The following is a 14,250-nucleotide window of genomic DNA, read 5'->3' as shown; positions in this document are numbered from 1 at the left end:
TGGCCATTGTATCCACGGTCAGTTAGGGATTAGTCTATTCTGCATCTTCGCGAGTGAATAGGATGCATGTTGTCATTCAGTGGTGAGTTAGTAGCCACACAGACATTGTCTCATATGATCAGTCTGTATGCAGTTCATTCGTCTTGTCTATCCGCAGTCCGTCTATGGTCATTGTCAATGGTTAGTCGGTTACTTTAGTCTATTATTCATCTGCCAATCTCTATGCAATTGCATAGTTATAACATAATAACCCATCATTACTGGTTAGTTTATGGTCAGTGATAGTGTGTCGTTTGTCTGTGATCAGTCTGTGGTTGCTAGTGAGTTTTACTGTTGCCCCAGTGTTACACCTGTATTTATAGCCAGCTAATGGTTGGCTTATGGTTCCTGCTTTACCATTGGGGTTCCTCTGTCTGCAGCAAGCGCTGGTGATCCGTGAGGGTGAGAAGATGCAGATCAACGCTGAGGAGGTGGTGGCTGGCGATCTGGTAGAGGTGAAGGGAGGAGACAGGATCCCCGCTGACCTCAGGATCGTCTCTGCTCACGGCTGCAAGGTAAACGCACACACACACACACACACACACACACACACACACACACACACACACACACACACACACACACACACACACACACACACACACACACAGCATATGTTTTACTATTGTTGTGGGGACCTAAAATGTATTTACATTTAAAGCCCTATCTCCTAACCCTAATTCTAACCATGACCCTAATTGTAAACCTAACCCCTAAGCCTAAAATACCCTTTGTCTTCGGGGGACCCCCCCCCCACACACACACACACACAGCTCACATTAAAATATAGCACACACTCACACAACTACACATTTGACATATAAGCTTTTTAAAATTGTAAACAAGTTCCCTGGATTTTGTCCTTTTCCTATAGGTGGATAACTCCTCCCTGACAGGCGAATCAGAACCCCAGAGCAGGTCACCTGACTGTACCCATGACAACCCCCTGGAGACCCGCAACGTCGCCTTCTTCTCCACCAACTGTGTCGAAGGTACAATCGTCTTGGCAACTGCATCCTCCTCATCTCCATCCTCCTCTTCCTCTTGACCCCTTCCCCTTTTCTCGTTGCCATCGCCATAATCCTCATCCTCGCTGTCGTCGTCATAACCGGCATCCCCCCCGTCGCTCTACTGTTTTCTCTCTTTCCTTCCCTCCCTTTCTCTTTATCCCCTGAACAGGTAGGAGGGGAACATTGTGGCTGCCATAGCAACAAGGCACCCACCATTTTAACAAGCACCCTACCCAGCGCCCACACACACTCTGTCTCTCTCTCTCCTGCTTTCTTTACACCCTCTCTTTTCCTCTCGCTTCTTTCAATTCCCCAGGTGCCTTTTCCTTCCCATCTGTCCGCATCTTTTCATCTTTGCGAACACTCCATCTGGTGTCAATATTACCTCATCCTTTCCCTACGGCTCAGCTGGTCTAGTGGTAGTGTCAATACAGGACGACATACATAAACGGCTACGGTCTAGATTCAATCAGATCTGCGTTAACCCGCGGCAGCCGGCAACGGCATAGCCTATCATAGCCTTTGTTTTTCGTTTAGGCGGCGTCGGAGTTGTAACTGTGTTGGAGCTGTCGAATCCACAAGCGGCCCCATCGTCATACCTGCTCCGGACATTGCCATTGGGCGCTCCGAGGGTCATTAGTAGAAATCCCATGCAGCCGTCTTACATTGTGATCTACACCTGGATTAGTCTGATATAAATCCTTATTATTTTGTTTCATGATTTTTCAATGTGAGTGTCATTATTTCTTTATAGCCTACACTTTCTCCTTGTAAACTTCTGACACGGGTGGGATGGGTGTGGCTTCGTGACAATGACCACAAGGGCAGCTGCTCACCGATTTTGACAGTTCCAACGCAGTTACACCTCTGACATCATCGCCGAAACAAAAAACAATAATATGCTATGTTTTTGGTTCCGGCAGGTTAACGCTAATCTGATTGAATCTAGGCCATCGTTGTCTGATGAAGCTAAGGCCTCTGGTTACCTGTAGGCCCCAAATATATTTCACCTCATAGAAAGGTATATGCTGCCCCCATGTGGCCGGGATGGTGTATTGCACCTGAATTGGTGGCAACAAGAAAACGTCAGTGGTATTTGAGTGAAGAACACTTCAGCAATTCCCTATTAGATTTTTTTTTTTTATGATTACTTCAGGACTATTCATTATAAAGGAGTGTTAGACAAATTCTTCTTAAAAACGTATGATTTAATGGCATGCCGAGTGGCGCAGCGGTCTAAGGCACTGCCGTGACCGGAAGTCCCATAGGGTGACGCACAATTGCCCCAGCGTCACCCGAGTTAGGGGAGGGTTTGGCCGGGTGCTTTACTTGGCTCATTGCGCTCTAGCGACTCCTTGTGGCGGGTTGGGCGCCTGCAGGCCTACTTCAGTTGTCAGTTGAAAGATGTTTCCTCCGACACATTGGTGGGTCTGGCTTTCGGGTTAAGCGGGCGGGTGTTAAGAAGTGCGGTTTAGCGGGTCATGTTTCGGGGGATGCATGACTGGACCTTCGCCTCTCCCGAGCCTGTTGGGGAGTTGCAGGAATGAGACAAGAATGTAATCATGAAATTGGGGAAGAAATGACGGCAACAAAAATGATTACAAAAAAACATGATTTGCACTCAAACTCAGTTCTTTACACTGAATGGGGGTAACGCACCATCATTTTACTTGCCATGATACCACAAATGGTATTACAAATATAATATACTGTAACATGTAAGTCAAGTCATCTAACTTCCTTCTCTCGTCCTCACCGTCACCAGGCACGGCGCGTGGCATTGTGGTGTGCACCGGTGACCGTACCGTCATGGGCCGTATCGCCACCCTCACCTCCGGCCTGGAGTCGGGCAAGACCCCCATCGCCAAGGAGATCGAGCACTTCATTCACCTGATCACAGGCGTGGCCGTGTTCCTGGGCATCACCTTCTTCATCCTGGCCGTCTGCCTGGGCTACACCTGGCTGGAGGCCGTCATCTTCCTCATCGGCATCATCGTGGCCAACGTGCCCGAGGGCCTGCTGGCTACGGTCACTGTGAGGGGATATTTTGGTGGATTTTTATGTTGTGTGGTGTTGTGTGATGTGGGTTTGGAAGGGGTAGTTGAGGGTAGTGAGGAGTGGAGTGTGTGTGTGTGTGTGTGTGTGTGTGTGTGTGTGTGTGTGTGTGTGTGTGTGTGTGTGTGTGTGTGTGTGTGTGTGTGTACAGACGTGTTTAACTACTCACAAGAATAGTAAACAAACAACTGGGGTTAATGTTATTTCTGGGGGGTTTAGGCTTAAGGGATAGGGTTAGGGTTAGGAGCTAGGGTTAGGTTTTTGGGTTAAGGTTAGGGTTAGGTAAAGGGTAAGAGTACGGGTTAGGTTTAGGGTTAGAGGTTAGGGAAAATAGGTTTTTGAATGGGACTGAATTGTGTGTCCCCACAAGGTTAGCTGTACAAAACTGTTTGTGTAGTGAGGAGAGGTGTGTGTGTGTGTGTGTGTGGAGGGGGGGGGGGGGGTGTAGTGAGGAGAGGTGTGTGTAGTGAGGAGAGGTGTGTGTGTGTGCAGTGAGGAGAGGTCTGTGTGATGTGCGGAGAGGTGTGTTTGTGTGTGTATAGTGAGGAAAGATGTTTGTGTGTGTGCAGTGAGGAGCAGTGTATGTGTAGTGAGGAGAGGTGTGTGTGACTGTGTGTCTATTACTCTGTGTGTTCCATCTCTGTCTGTCTGTCATTGTCTCTTAGTCTGTCTGTCATTGTCTCTTAGTCTGTCTGTCTGTCTGTCTGTCTGTCTGTCTGTCTGTCTGTCTGTCTGTCTGTCTGTCTGTCTGTCTGTCTGTCTGTCTGTCTGTCTGTCTGTCTGTCTGTCTGTCTGTCTGTCTGTCTGTCTGTCTGTCTGTCTGTCTGTCTGTCCTGTCTGTCTGTCTGTCTGTCTGTCTGTCTGTCTGTCTGTCTGTCTGTCTGTCTGTCTGTCTGTCTGTCTGTCTGTCTGTCTGTCTGTCTGTCTGTCTGTCTGTCTGTCTGTCTGTCTGTCTGTCTGTCTGTCTGTCTGTCTGTCTGTCTGTCTGTCTGTCTGTCTGTCTGTCTGTCTGTCTGTCTGTCTGTCTGTCTGTCTGTCTGTCTGTCTGTCTGTCTGTCTGTCTGTCTGTCTGTCTGTCTGTCTGTCTGTCTGTCTGTCTGTCTGTCTGTCTGTCTGTCTGTCTGTCTGTCTGTCTGTCTGTCTGTCTGTCTGTCTGTCTGTCTGTCTGTCTGTCTGTCTGTCTGTCTGTCTGTCTGTCTGTCTGTCTGTCTGTCTGTCTGTCTGTCTGTCTGTCTGTCTGTCTGTCTGTCTGTCTGTCTGTCTGTCTGTCTGTCTGTCTGTCTGTCTGTCTGTCTGTCTGTCTGTCTGTCTGTCTGTCTGTCTGTCTGTCTGTCTGTCTGTCTGTCTGTCTGTCTGTCTGTCTGTCTGTCTGTCTGTCTGTCTGTCTGTCTGTCTGTCTGTCTGTCTGTCTGTCTGTCTGTCTGTCTGTCTGTCTGTCTGTCTGTCTGTCTGTCTGTCTGTCTGTCTGTCTGTCTGTCTGTCTGTCTGTCTGTCTGTCTGTCTGTCTGTCTGTCTGTCTGTCTGTCTGTCTGTCTGTCTGTCTGTCTGTCTGTCTGTCTGTCTGTCTGTCTGTCTGTCTGTCTGTCTGTCTGTCTGTCTGTCTGTCTGTCTGTCTGTCTGTCTGTCTGTCTGTCTGTCTGTCTGTCTGTCTGTCTGTCTGTCTGTCTGTCTGTCTGTCTGTCTGTCTGTCTGTCTGTCTGTCTGTCTGTCTGTCTGTCTGTCTGTCTGTCTGTCTGTTGTCTGTCTGTCTGTCTGTCTGTCTGTCTGTCTGTCTGTCTGTCTGTCTGTCTGTCTGTCTGTCTGTCTGTCTGTCTGTCTGTCTGTCTGTCTGTCTGTCTGTCTGTCTGTCTGTCTGTCTGTCTGTCTGTCTGTCTGTCTGTCTGTCTGTCTGTCTGTCTGTCTGTCTGTCTGTCTGTCTGTCTGTCTGTCTGTCTGTCTGTCTGTCTGTCTGTCTGTCTGTCTGTCTGTCTGTCTGTCTGTCTGTCTGTCTGTCTGTCTGTCTGTCTGTCTGTCTGTCTGTCTGTCTGTCTGTCTGTCTGTCTGTCTGTCTGTCTGTCTGTCTGTCTGTCTGTCTGTCTGTCTGTCTGTCTGTCTGTCTGTCTGTCTGTCATTGGCTCTTACTCTGTGTGTTCTATCTCTGTGTTAGTATTTCCCTGTGTCCCGGTATCGTTGTGGAATTATGCATCTCTCGATCTGTCTTTTGTGATGGTTGTGGTGGTGTATCGTATCTCACTCTTGTTCTCTTTCTCTCCATAAAAGGCAGCCCATTGTGTTTTGTGTACCTGTATCTTTCTTTTTTCTCTCCTTCCCTCTCTCTCTTTTTCAGGCTGTTTCTTTTTTCTCTCCTTCCCTCTTTGTGTTTGTCTCTCTTTTTCAGGCTGTCTTTGCGCCTCGGTCAGTGACACCCCCTGGTTAGTTGTCTTCTATGACAACTGTTAAGAGAAATTGACATATGCTAGGCTAATGTTAATATATATGCTAGGCTAATGTTAATATATATGCTAGGCTAATGTTAATATATATGCTAGGCTAATGTTAATATATATGCTAGGATAATGTTAATATATATGCTAGGCTAATGTTAATATATATGCTAGGCTAATGTTAATGTAAATGCTAGGCTAATGTTAATATAAATGCTGGGCTAATGTTAATATAAATGCTAGGCTAATGTTAATATATATGCTAGGCTAATGTTAATATATATGCTAGGATAATGTTAATATATATGCTAGGCTAATGTTAATATATATGCTAGGCTAATGTTAATGTAAATGCTAGGCTAATGTTAATATAAATGCTGGGCTAATGTTAATATAAATGCTAGGCTAATGTTAATATATATGCTAGGCTAATGTTAATATATATGCTGGGCTAATGTTAATATAAATGCTAGGCTAATGTTAATATATATGCTAGGCTAATGTTAATATAAATGCTAGGCTAATGTTAATATAAATGCTGGGCTAATGTTAATATAAATGCTGGGCTGTTGCCACTCTCACTGCTTGGCTAGTTGCCTGTGTCGGCCATGATATTTTGAAAGTAGCATGATACACCGGCGCCCGCCTTTTCGCTGGTTTTGCTCTGCTTGGCTTTCCTACTCTTTCTATCTTTCTGCATTTCAGCCCTGGGCTGTGAAATATATTTGAGTATTTTATTTGACTCTAGCACATTTGAATGTAGTGGAGAGGTGGGGATGTGGACTGACAGGGGTTTACACAACTCCAGGTCTCAAGGGTAGACGTTTAGCTTTCTTGTATTGATTTGTCATGGTTTTACTTATCTGTAGACACAAGTAAGTTGTTGATTGGTTTGAGGGTCTAGGGCAGGGCTGCCCAATCCTCTTCCTGGAGATCTACTGTCCTGTGGGTTTTCAGTCCAAACCTAATTTAGCATATCTCATTCAGCTAGTGAAGGTCTTGTTGAGCAGCTAATTAGTAGAATCAGGTGTGTTACATTAGGGTTGGACTGAAAACCCACAGGACGGTAGATCTCCAGGAAGAGGGTTGGACTGAACCCACAGGACGGTAGATCTCCAGGAAGAGGGTTGGACTGAACCCACAGGACGGTAGATCTCCAGGAAGAGGGTTGGACTGAAAACCCACAGGACGGTAGATCTCCAGGAAGAGGGTTGGACTGAAAACCCACAGGACGGTAGATCTCCAGGAAGAGGGTTGGACTGAAAACCCACAGGATGGTAGATCTCCAGGAAGAGGGTTGGACTGAAAACCCACAGGACGGTAGATCTCCAGGAAGAAGGTTGGACTGAAAACCCACAGGACGGTAGAACTCCAGGAAGAGGGTTGGGCAGCCCTGGTATAGGACGTCCACCCCTGGAGTTGTGCGCCCCATGACTTTACTTTTCTGACTTGGTACTAATATTTTATTTTATTCTCTCCAATTCTCTCTCTCCTACTTTGTCACCCTGTCTTCTTTTCCCAATCCCTGTTGCATTCTCTCTCTCTCTCTCTCTGTCTCTCTCTCTCTCTCTCTCTCTCTCTCTCTCTCTCTCTCTCTCTCTCTCTCAGGTATGTCTGACCCTGACCGCTAAGCGTATGGCTCGTAAGAACTGCCTGGTGAAGAACCTTGAGGCTGTGGAGACCCTGGGCTCCACCTCCACCATCTGCTCTGATAAGACTGGTACCCTGACCCAGAACAGGATGACCGTGGCCCACATGTGGTTCGACAACCAGATCCACGAGGCCGACACCACAGAGGACCAGTCTGGTAAGAGAGACGGGTTTAAGTTCACTGAACTCATTTATGTCCTTACTATATAAAGTAAATATATCTTGGCTTTGCATATCGTGATCACAGTTATTGAGATGGTTGCAACGGTTAAGGTGATTTAGATAGTCTTGTATATTGATTGTTCCCTCCTTGGAACTGACTGGAATTAGATATCATTTTGCAAACCGGCATAATGTTTGGCCTGCTGAGGCACCCGAGCCAGAAGTTTTGACCACTGTGTTAGTGAATAACTAGGCCATCAAAGATTGGCCTTATGTTGTTTGTAACGTCTTGTACCAAAGGCTTTGCATTGTTAATGAGAGTAAGTTTACTTATGCAGGCCTAGTTGAAGGCTTCAAGGCTGCCTGTGGGCACATGAACGCAACAACCATGTGTCTGTCACTAAGAACCCCCCCCCCCCCCTCTTCTCCCCAGGCGCCTCCTTCGACAAGAGCTCGGAGACGTGGTTGGCACTGGCGCGGGTGGCGGCCCTGTGTAACCGGGCGCAGTTCAAGGCAGCTCAAGACCAGCTGCCCATCCTGAAGAGGGACGTGGCGGGTGACGCCTCCGAGTCCGCGCTGCTGAAATGTATCGAGCTGTCCTGCGGCAGCGTCAGACAGATGAGGGAGAAGAACAAGAAGGTGGCCGAGATCCCCTTCAACTCCACCAACAAGTACCAGGTGAGTGAGCAACATGGAGCACAAGCGTACACCCTGGATCCTGTAGGTGTCAAACATCTCATAGTGGAACAGATTCCACCTATCTATGTGATCTTATTCATTGTGGTATAAAGGGCTAAACTGATCCTGAATCAGCTTGATACATACGGCCCCAGTTCTAGAGGTGGGTCTGACCTGGGTCTGGGTTAGGGTTGAGGGTTAGGGTTTAGCCGGGGTGTAGGCATGAACCTAGGTTTAGGGAAAACAAGGGTTTATATAAGAGGCTGAACACAAGTGTGTGATTGTGCCTCCTCCTCCACCCCCCACCACCAACCATCAGCTCTCTGTACATGAGACGGAGGATGAGAACGACAACCGCTACCTGCTGGTGATGAAGGGAGCGCCAGAGAGGATCCTGGACCGCTGCTCCACCATCTTGATCCAGGGCAAGGAGCAGCCCATGGAGGAGGAGATGAAGGAGGCCTTCCAGAACGCCTACATGGAGCTGGGAGGACTGGGAGAGAGAGTACTCGGTGAGAGAGAGGGTGGGACAGATGAGAAGAGAGTAAGAAATGGGAACCTAAAGAGGCATTTCAGAGCGCATATACGAATAATAATACCAATCTCATACTGTCCCTCCCCAGGTTTCTGCCACCTGCTAATGCCTGAGGACCAGTACCCCAAGGGCTTTGCCTTTGACTGTGACGATGTCAACTACACCACAGAGAACCTGTGCTTCGTGGGCCTCATGTCCATGATTGACCCTCCTCGTGCCGCCGTGCCTGACGCCGTGGGTAAATGTCGCTCCGCTGGCATCAAAGTCATCATGGTGACCGGCGATCATCCAATCACAGCCAAGGCTATCGCTAAGGGCGTGGGCATCATCTCCGAGGGCAACGAGACAGTGGAGGACATCGCCTCCCGTCTCAATATCCCCGTCAGCCAGGTCAACCCCAGGTAAGAGATATGAGGACAGAGTGTGTATGGGTGTGTACCAACACATACTGTATGGAATATGTCTCTTTCACACAAGTCAGTCACTCTTTCACACAGTCAGTCACTCTTTCACAAAGTCAGTCACTCTTTCACACAGTCAGTCAGTCACTCCGTCAGTCAGTCACTTTCTGCATTTCTGTGTGTGTGTGTGTGTGTGTGTGTGTGTTTGTGTGTGTATCAGTGATAGCAAACATACGTTCTCTCACTCACCGTCTTCCTGCGTGTGTGTTTTCCAGGGATGCCAAGGCGTGTGTGATCCACGGAACAGACCTGAAGGATCTGTCTCAGGATCAGATGGATGAGATCCTGAGGAACCACACTGAGATTGTGTTCGCCAGGACCTCCCCCCAGCAGAAACTCATCATCGTGGAGGGTTGCCAGAGACAGGTGAGGCACACGCACACGCACGTACACACGTACGAACACGCACGCACACACACACACACACACACGTACACACTTCCTACATATTCTGTTATACAGTAGTAGATAAAGAGGAGGCTTTTCACAATATTCACTCCCCCCCCCCCCCCCCTTCCTGCCTCTTAGGGTGCCATTGTGGCTGTGACTGGTGATGGTGTGAATGACTCTCCCGCCCTGAAGAAGGCTGACATCGGCGTCGCCATGGGGATCTCCGGCTCAGACGTGTCCAAACAAGCCGCTGACATGATCCTGCTGGACGACAACTTTGCCTCCATCGTCACCGGAGTGGAAGAGGGTGAGAGAGATGGAGGGAGGGAAGGAGTGAGGGAAGAAGAAAGGGAGGGAGGGTAAAAAGTGGTTATTAGCAGGGAGGAAAAAGGGTAGGGGCGGATAGAGGTATACATATGTTGAATCTTAATTAGATCACCCTGTGGCAGGAGAACTTTCATGCAATACAGGAATTGTAAAACTTGTAATGTATTTGAGGTTTTAAAAAGGCTTCTGAGGTTTTACATTTCAGACTTGATTTTCCTTTACGAAAAATGTATCATCCAATACAAAATGTTTTATGTTTTCCTGTGACTGCAGGATTATTTTCCTGCTGTATCAAACTGGCTCAAATTAAGATCCTACATCTGTAGGGAGGAAGAAAACAAAGGAGAGAAAGAGGGTGGTATGAATGACAGGTAGGATGGAGAGAGTTAAAAAAGGTCAGCGAGAGGAGAGGAAGGAGGGGTAATGGAATATTGGGAGATGAAAGAAAAGGTACTGGTTAGAAAGGTAACTTATCTGTAATATGAGCCCATTGTTTGAAAATAAAATATATAATGATGTCGTCCTGGGGTAGCCTATACAAGCCCTTTCTCTTGTGTCCCTCCAGGCCGTCTGATCTTTGACAACCTGAAGAAGTCCATTGCCTACACCCTGACCAGTAACATCCCTGAGATCACCCCCTTCCTCTTCTTCATCCTGGTCAACATCCCACTCCCCTTAGGGACCATCACCATCCTCTGTATCGACCTGGGAACCGACATGGTGAGATACACACACACACACACACACACACACATGCATGGCTCACGAACACACAGGCAAATTGTAGTTTGTTCAATTCATACAATATGAAGATTAAAAATACAATTTGAAATGAAGGTCGTCTTATCCAAGTGTGTGGTTTGTGTGGTTTGGTCTGTTGTCCTTTGCACCACAATGTGAGGCAGTGTATTGATATCCACTGTCTCCTAACCCTAATTTATGTCTACAGGTGCCAGCGATCTCTCTGGCCTACGAGGCAGCAGAGAGTGACATCATGAAGAGACAGCCCAGGAACCCAGCCAGGGACAAACTGGTTAACGAGAGGCTGATCAGTATCGCCTACGGACAGATTGGTGGGTCTTTAAAAGTCTATCTCTGTGTTCAGGTCGTCAGTCTGTGTTGGATTGATTCCCGGCCTAATTCTAATTCTATGGGCATAGTGGATAAAGCTAACACATCTTCCTCTCCTCCCTCTGCCTCTGTAGGGATGATCCAGGCTCTGGGAGGGTTCTTCTCCTATTTTGTGATCCTGGCGGAGAACGGTTTCCTTCCCTCTTTATTGGTGGGCATCAGGCTAAACTGGGACGACCGTTCGAACAACGACCTAGAGGACAGCTACGGACAGCAATGGGTACGCTAGATTGCCTCTTTTTTTTCTCCGTTTTCATGTTTTTTTCTCTTCCAGTTTCTTTCTTTCTCTCTTTTTTCTTTGCTCGCTCGTCTTTACTCGTTCACTTTTACCACTCTTTCATCTTATTTTCTTTCATCCAGTCCTTATTAGTCTTATAAAATGAATTGCTTTCTTAGTCATCACGACAACTTTCCACTTAGTCATCACCACCACTTTCCACTTAGTCATCACGACAACTTTCCACTTAGTCATCACCACCACTTTCCACTTAGTCATCACCACCACTTTCCACTTAGTCATCACCACCACTTTCCACTTCGTCATCTCTACCTTTGCTCTCGTTCACTCTTTAACTCTCCTCCGTTGTGATTTTCTCTCCCTCCCATGCCAGACCTATGAACAGAGGAAGATAGTGGAGTACACCTGTCACACAGCCTTCTTTGTCAGTATTGTGGTGGTACAGTGGGCTGATGTCATCATCTGCAAGACGAGGCGCAACTCTGTCTTCCAGCAGGGCATGAGGTCAGAACCCTTTATCTTTGCGTCTGTCATCTAATGACACAAACTTTAGCATGACTAAATAACAGACCTCTTCTTTTCTCCATTTAGGTAAACTATGTGTTTTGTAGGGTCATGAAGCCCCTCTACGTTATGTCTCTCATAGCTAGGATAAATGTTGAGATTAATTATTTGTTTGTTTACAGGAATAAGATCCTGATATTTGGGCTGTTTGAGGAGACAGCTCTGGCTGCCTTCCTGTCCTACACCCCAGGCATGGACGTGGCTCTCAGGATGTACCCCCTCAAGTCAGTACTGTACACCAGCCTCTCTGCCCTCATTCCCACACAGCAACAGCACCCTCTACTGAGTGATGTTTATATAGCAGTTACTTAACAGTAATGTACCAATGTGTGGACTGGATATTATGTCGATCCATGAATGGGGGGGGTGGGGTTCAACTGAATGGCACTCTGGATGTAACTAAAACGTGTATTTTTCTACTATGTTCTCTCTACCCGTCTCTTTCTCTCTCAGGCCCAGCTGGTGGTTCTGTGCGTTCCCGTACAGTTTCCTCATCTTCGTTTATGATGAGATCCGAAAACTCATCCTGCGTCGGAACCCCGGAGGTACTACTCTCTCACAAACACACTTAGTGTACTCACACAAATCTATAGCACAATGTACTACAGTACCCATAATAACATTTACTAAGATAGAACCAGATATCTTTTACAGAGCATTGTGGGTACTGTTGTACATCATGCTACAAAATCCTACATGCACAAACCCACGCAAACTCACGCAAACTCACATACAAACATGTAGAAAAGACATGCACGTTTGCATACACTAAACCAGGGTTCTCCAACCCTGTTCCGGGAGAGCTACCCTCCTGTAGGTTTTCGCTCCAACCCCAGTTGTAACTACACTGATTTAGTTTATCAACCAGCTAATTATTGGAATCGGGTGTTCTAGATTAGGTTTGGAGCAAAAACCTATTGGACGGTGCTCTCCAGGAACAGGATTGGAGAGCCCTGCACTAAAACCATCTTAGGGGAATTCAAGTTTCCTTTGATACAAATGTTTTCTATTTCAATTTAAAAAATGATTTCTTTCTTTCTCTCTGTTCCCTTTCTATTTTGTTCCCTTTCTATTCTGTTCCCTTTCTATTCTGTTCCCTCTCTCTCCAGGCTGGGTGGAAAAAGAGACATACTATTAAATCATCAAACCATTCTTCTCTCCCCCTTCCTCCCCTAAAATGCATTCCCCTCTTCCTCTCCTCCCTACCCATCCCTCTAATCACATACCAACCACACGAGAAACCACATCTGAAAACTCCTCCGTTCCCCATCCTGTATGTTCCTCCAACATCGCCTTGAGGAACAAAGAACCAACTACAGAGAAGGAGAGAAACGGGATGATCACGCCAAATCCCTGCGCCCCTCTCTGTCTCGCTGACTTTTTTTTCTACCCAAAGACCACAGCATAGTCAATACTGTTTACTATACTGTTATAATAACACTGTTCATAAATGTGCTAATACACTAATGTACAAAATGCCGGTGTAACTCGTCTCTATCAATAACAAAATGCCGGTGTAACTCGTCTCTATCAATAACAAAATGCCGGTGTAACTCGTCTCTATCAATAACAAAATGCCGGTGTAACTCGTCTCTATCAATAACAAAATGCCGGTGTAACTCGTCTCTATCAATAACAAAATGCCGGTGTAACTCGTCTCTATCAATAACAAAATGCCGGTGTAACTCGTCTCTATCAATAACAAAATGCCGGTGTAACTCGTCTCTATCAATAACAAAATGCCGGTGTAACTCGTCTCTATCAATAACAAAATGGCGGCTGCATCTAGATCCCACGGTGGAGCGCTGTGGCGTCGTTGTCACCCGTTCTACCCTGACGTCCCCTCTTGACACTCTCACTCCTTCCACCAATCTTCGACTTAACGTTCCCCTGCCGCCACTCCCGTAAACGTGGAACACTCCCTCCCTCTACAGGGGGAAAAAATGTCCCTCCTCCTTCCTGTTCCCCTCCCCTCCCTCTTCCTCCTGTTTTGCCAATGTTGTTGTTTAATATTAGAAGACTGAGTGTTTTTTTTTAAAACAATATTTCATAACATTTCTGGTGTTTCTTTTTTTTTAATGCTAGCAGCGGCTCTGAGAGCTACTTGTCTGTGAGAACTGTGCGACCTCCCCTGTCCTTGTAAACCCCCCCCCTCACTCCCCCCAACTCACCCCTTTTGAAAAAAATATAACATTCTTTCTGTGTCCTAGGAGAAAGAGATTTCTCTCCAATTTCATTATTTAAATAAGTGAAAAATGCAATTAAGCATTGTACCGTACATGCAAAACAGCAGCAAAACTATTTATAAAAAACAAGGATCCCCCCCTTGTTTTTCAGTTTGGTCGCAGTTAGTTGTTTAGTATGTGGGGTTTGGCAGAGAAAGACAAGACTGTAAATACATCTTTCATACTATCAATGCTCCTGATACCACTTTAAGGCAGACAGAATGTCTCGACTTACATACCAGGGGGATTGAAGGGTTGTCTGCAATGAGGTGCGTTGGGAGCGCCGATAGTGAGTGAGCAACACTTCTTACTACACTTATTTTCACACAGCACACAATTATGCTGCTCTACCCACTCACTCA

At 46.7% G+C, this 14,250-nt stretch overlaps 1 protein-coding gene across 3 annotated transcripts in view; it reads left to right on the top strand.

Moving 5' to 3' along the window:
- The window catches only part of LOC109903622 (sodium/potassium-transporting ATPase subunit alpha-3), a 29,362-nt gene extending 15,393 nt beyond the window's left edge, over nt 1–13,969 (top strand). For all 3 annotated transcript variants that reach the window (XM_031788564.1, XM_031788563.1, XM_031788562.1), the window contains 16 exons: nt 420–554; nt 914–1,031; nt 2,815–3,083; nt 7,136–7,334; nt 7,773–8,017; nt 8,337–8,529; nt 8,641–8,953; nt 9,229–9,379; nt 9,542–9,710; nt 10,296–10,450; nt 10,680–10,803; nt 10,936–11,081; nt 11,473–11,603; nt 11,786–11,887; nt 12,117–12,208; nt 12,773–13,969. In XM_031788564.1, coding sequence (XP_031644424.1) covers nt 420–554; nt 914–1,031; nt 2,815–3,083; nt 7,136–7,334; nt 7,773–8,017; nt 8,337–8,529; nt 8,641–8,953; nt 9,229–9,379; nt 9,542–9,710; nt 10,296–10,450; nt 10,680–10,803; nt 10,936–11,081; nt 11,473–11,603; nt 11,786–11,887; nt 12,117–12,208; nt 12,773–12,801 — 2,571 coding nt within the window. In that variant the 3' untranslated portion in view covers nt 12,802–13,969. The remainder of the gene's footprint in view (nt 1–419; nt 555–913; nt 1,032–2,814; nt 3,084–7,135; nt 7,335–7,772; nt 8,018–8,336; nt 8,530–8,640; nt 8,954–9,228; nt 9,380–9,541; nt 9,711–10,295; nt 10,451–10,679; nt 10,804–10,935; nt 11,082–11,472; nt 11,604–11,785; nt 11,888–12,116; nt 12,209–12,772) is intronic.
- Nucleotides 13,970–14,250: the final 281 nt, after the last annotated feature.

The sequence above is a fragment of the Oncorhynchus kisutch genome, linkage group LG14 (genome assembly GCF_002021735.2).
Source record: "Oncorhynchus kisutch isolate 150728-3 linkage group LG14, Okis_V2, whole genome shotgun sequence".
Taxonomy (NCBI): Eukaryota; Metazoa; Chordata; class Actinopteri; order Salmoniformes; family Salmonidae; genus Oncorhynchus; species Oncorhynchus kisutch.
Note: the sequence above shows the minus strand (reverse complement) of the source record. Positions and strands in the feature narration are given on the sequence as shown.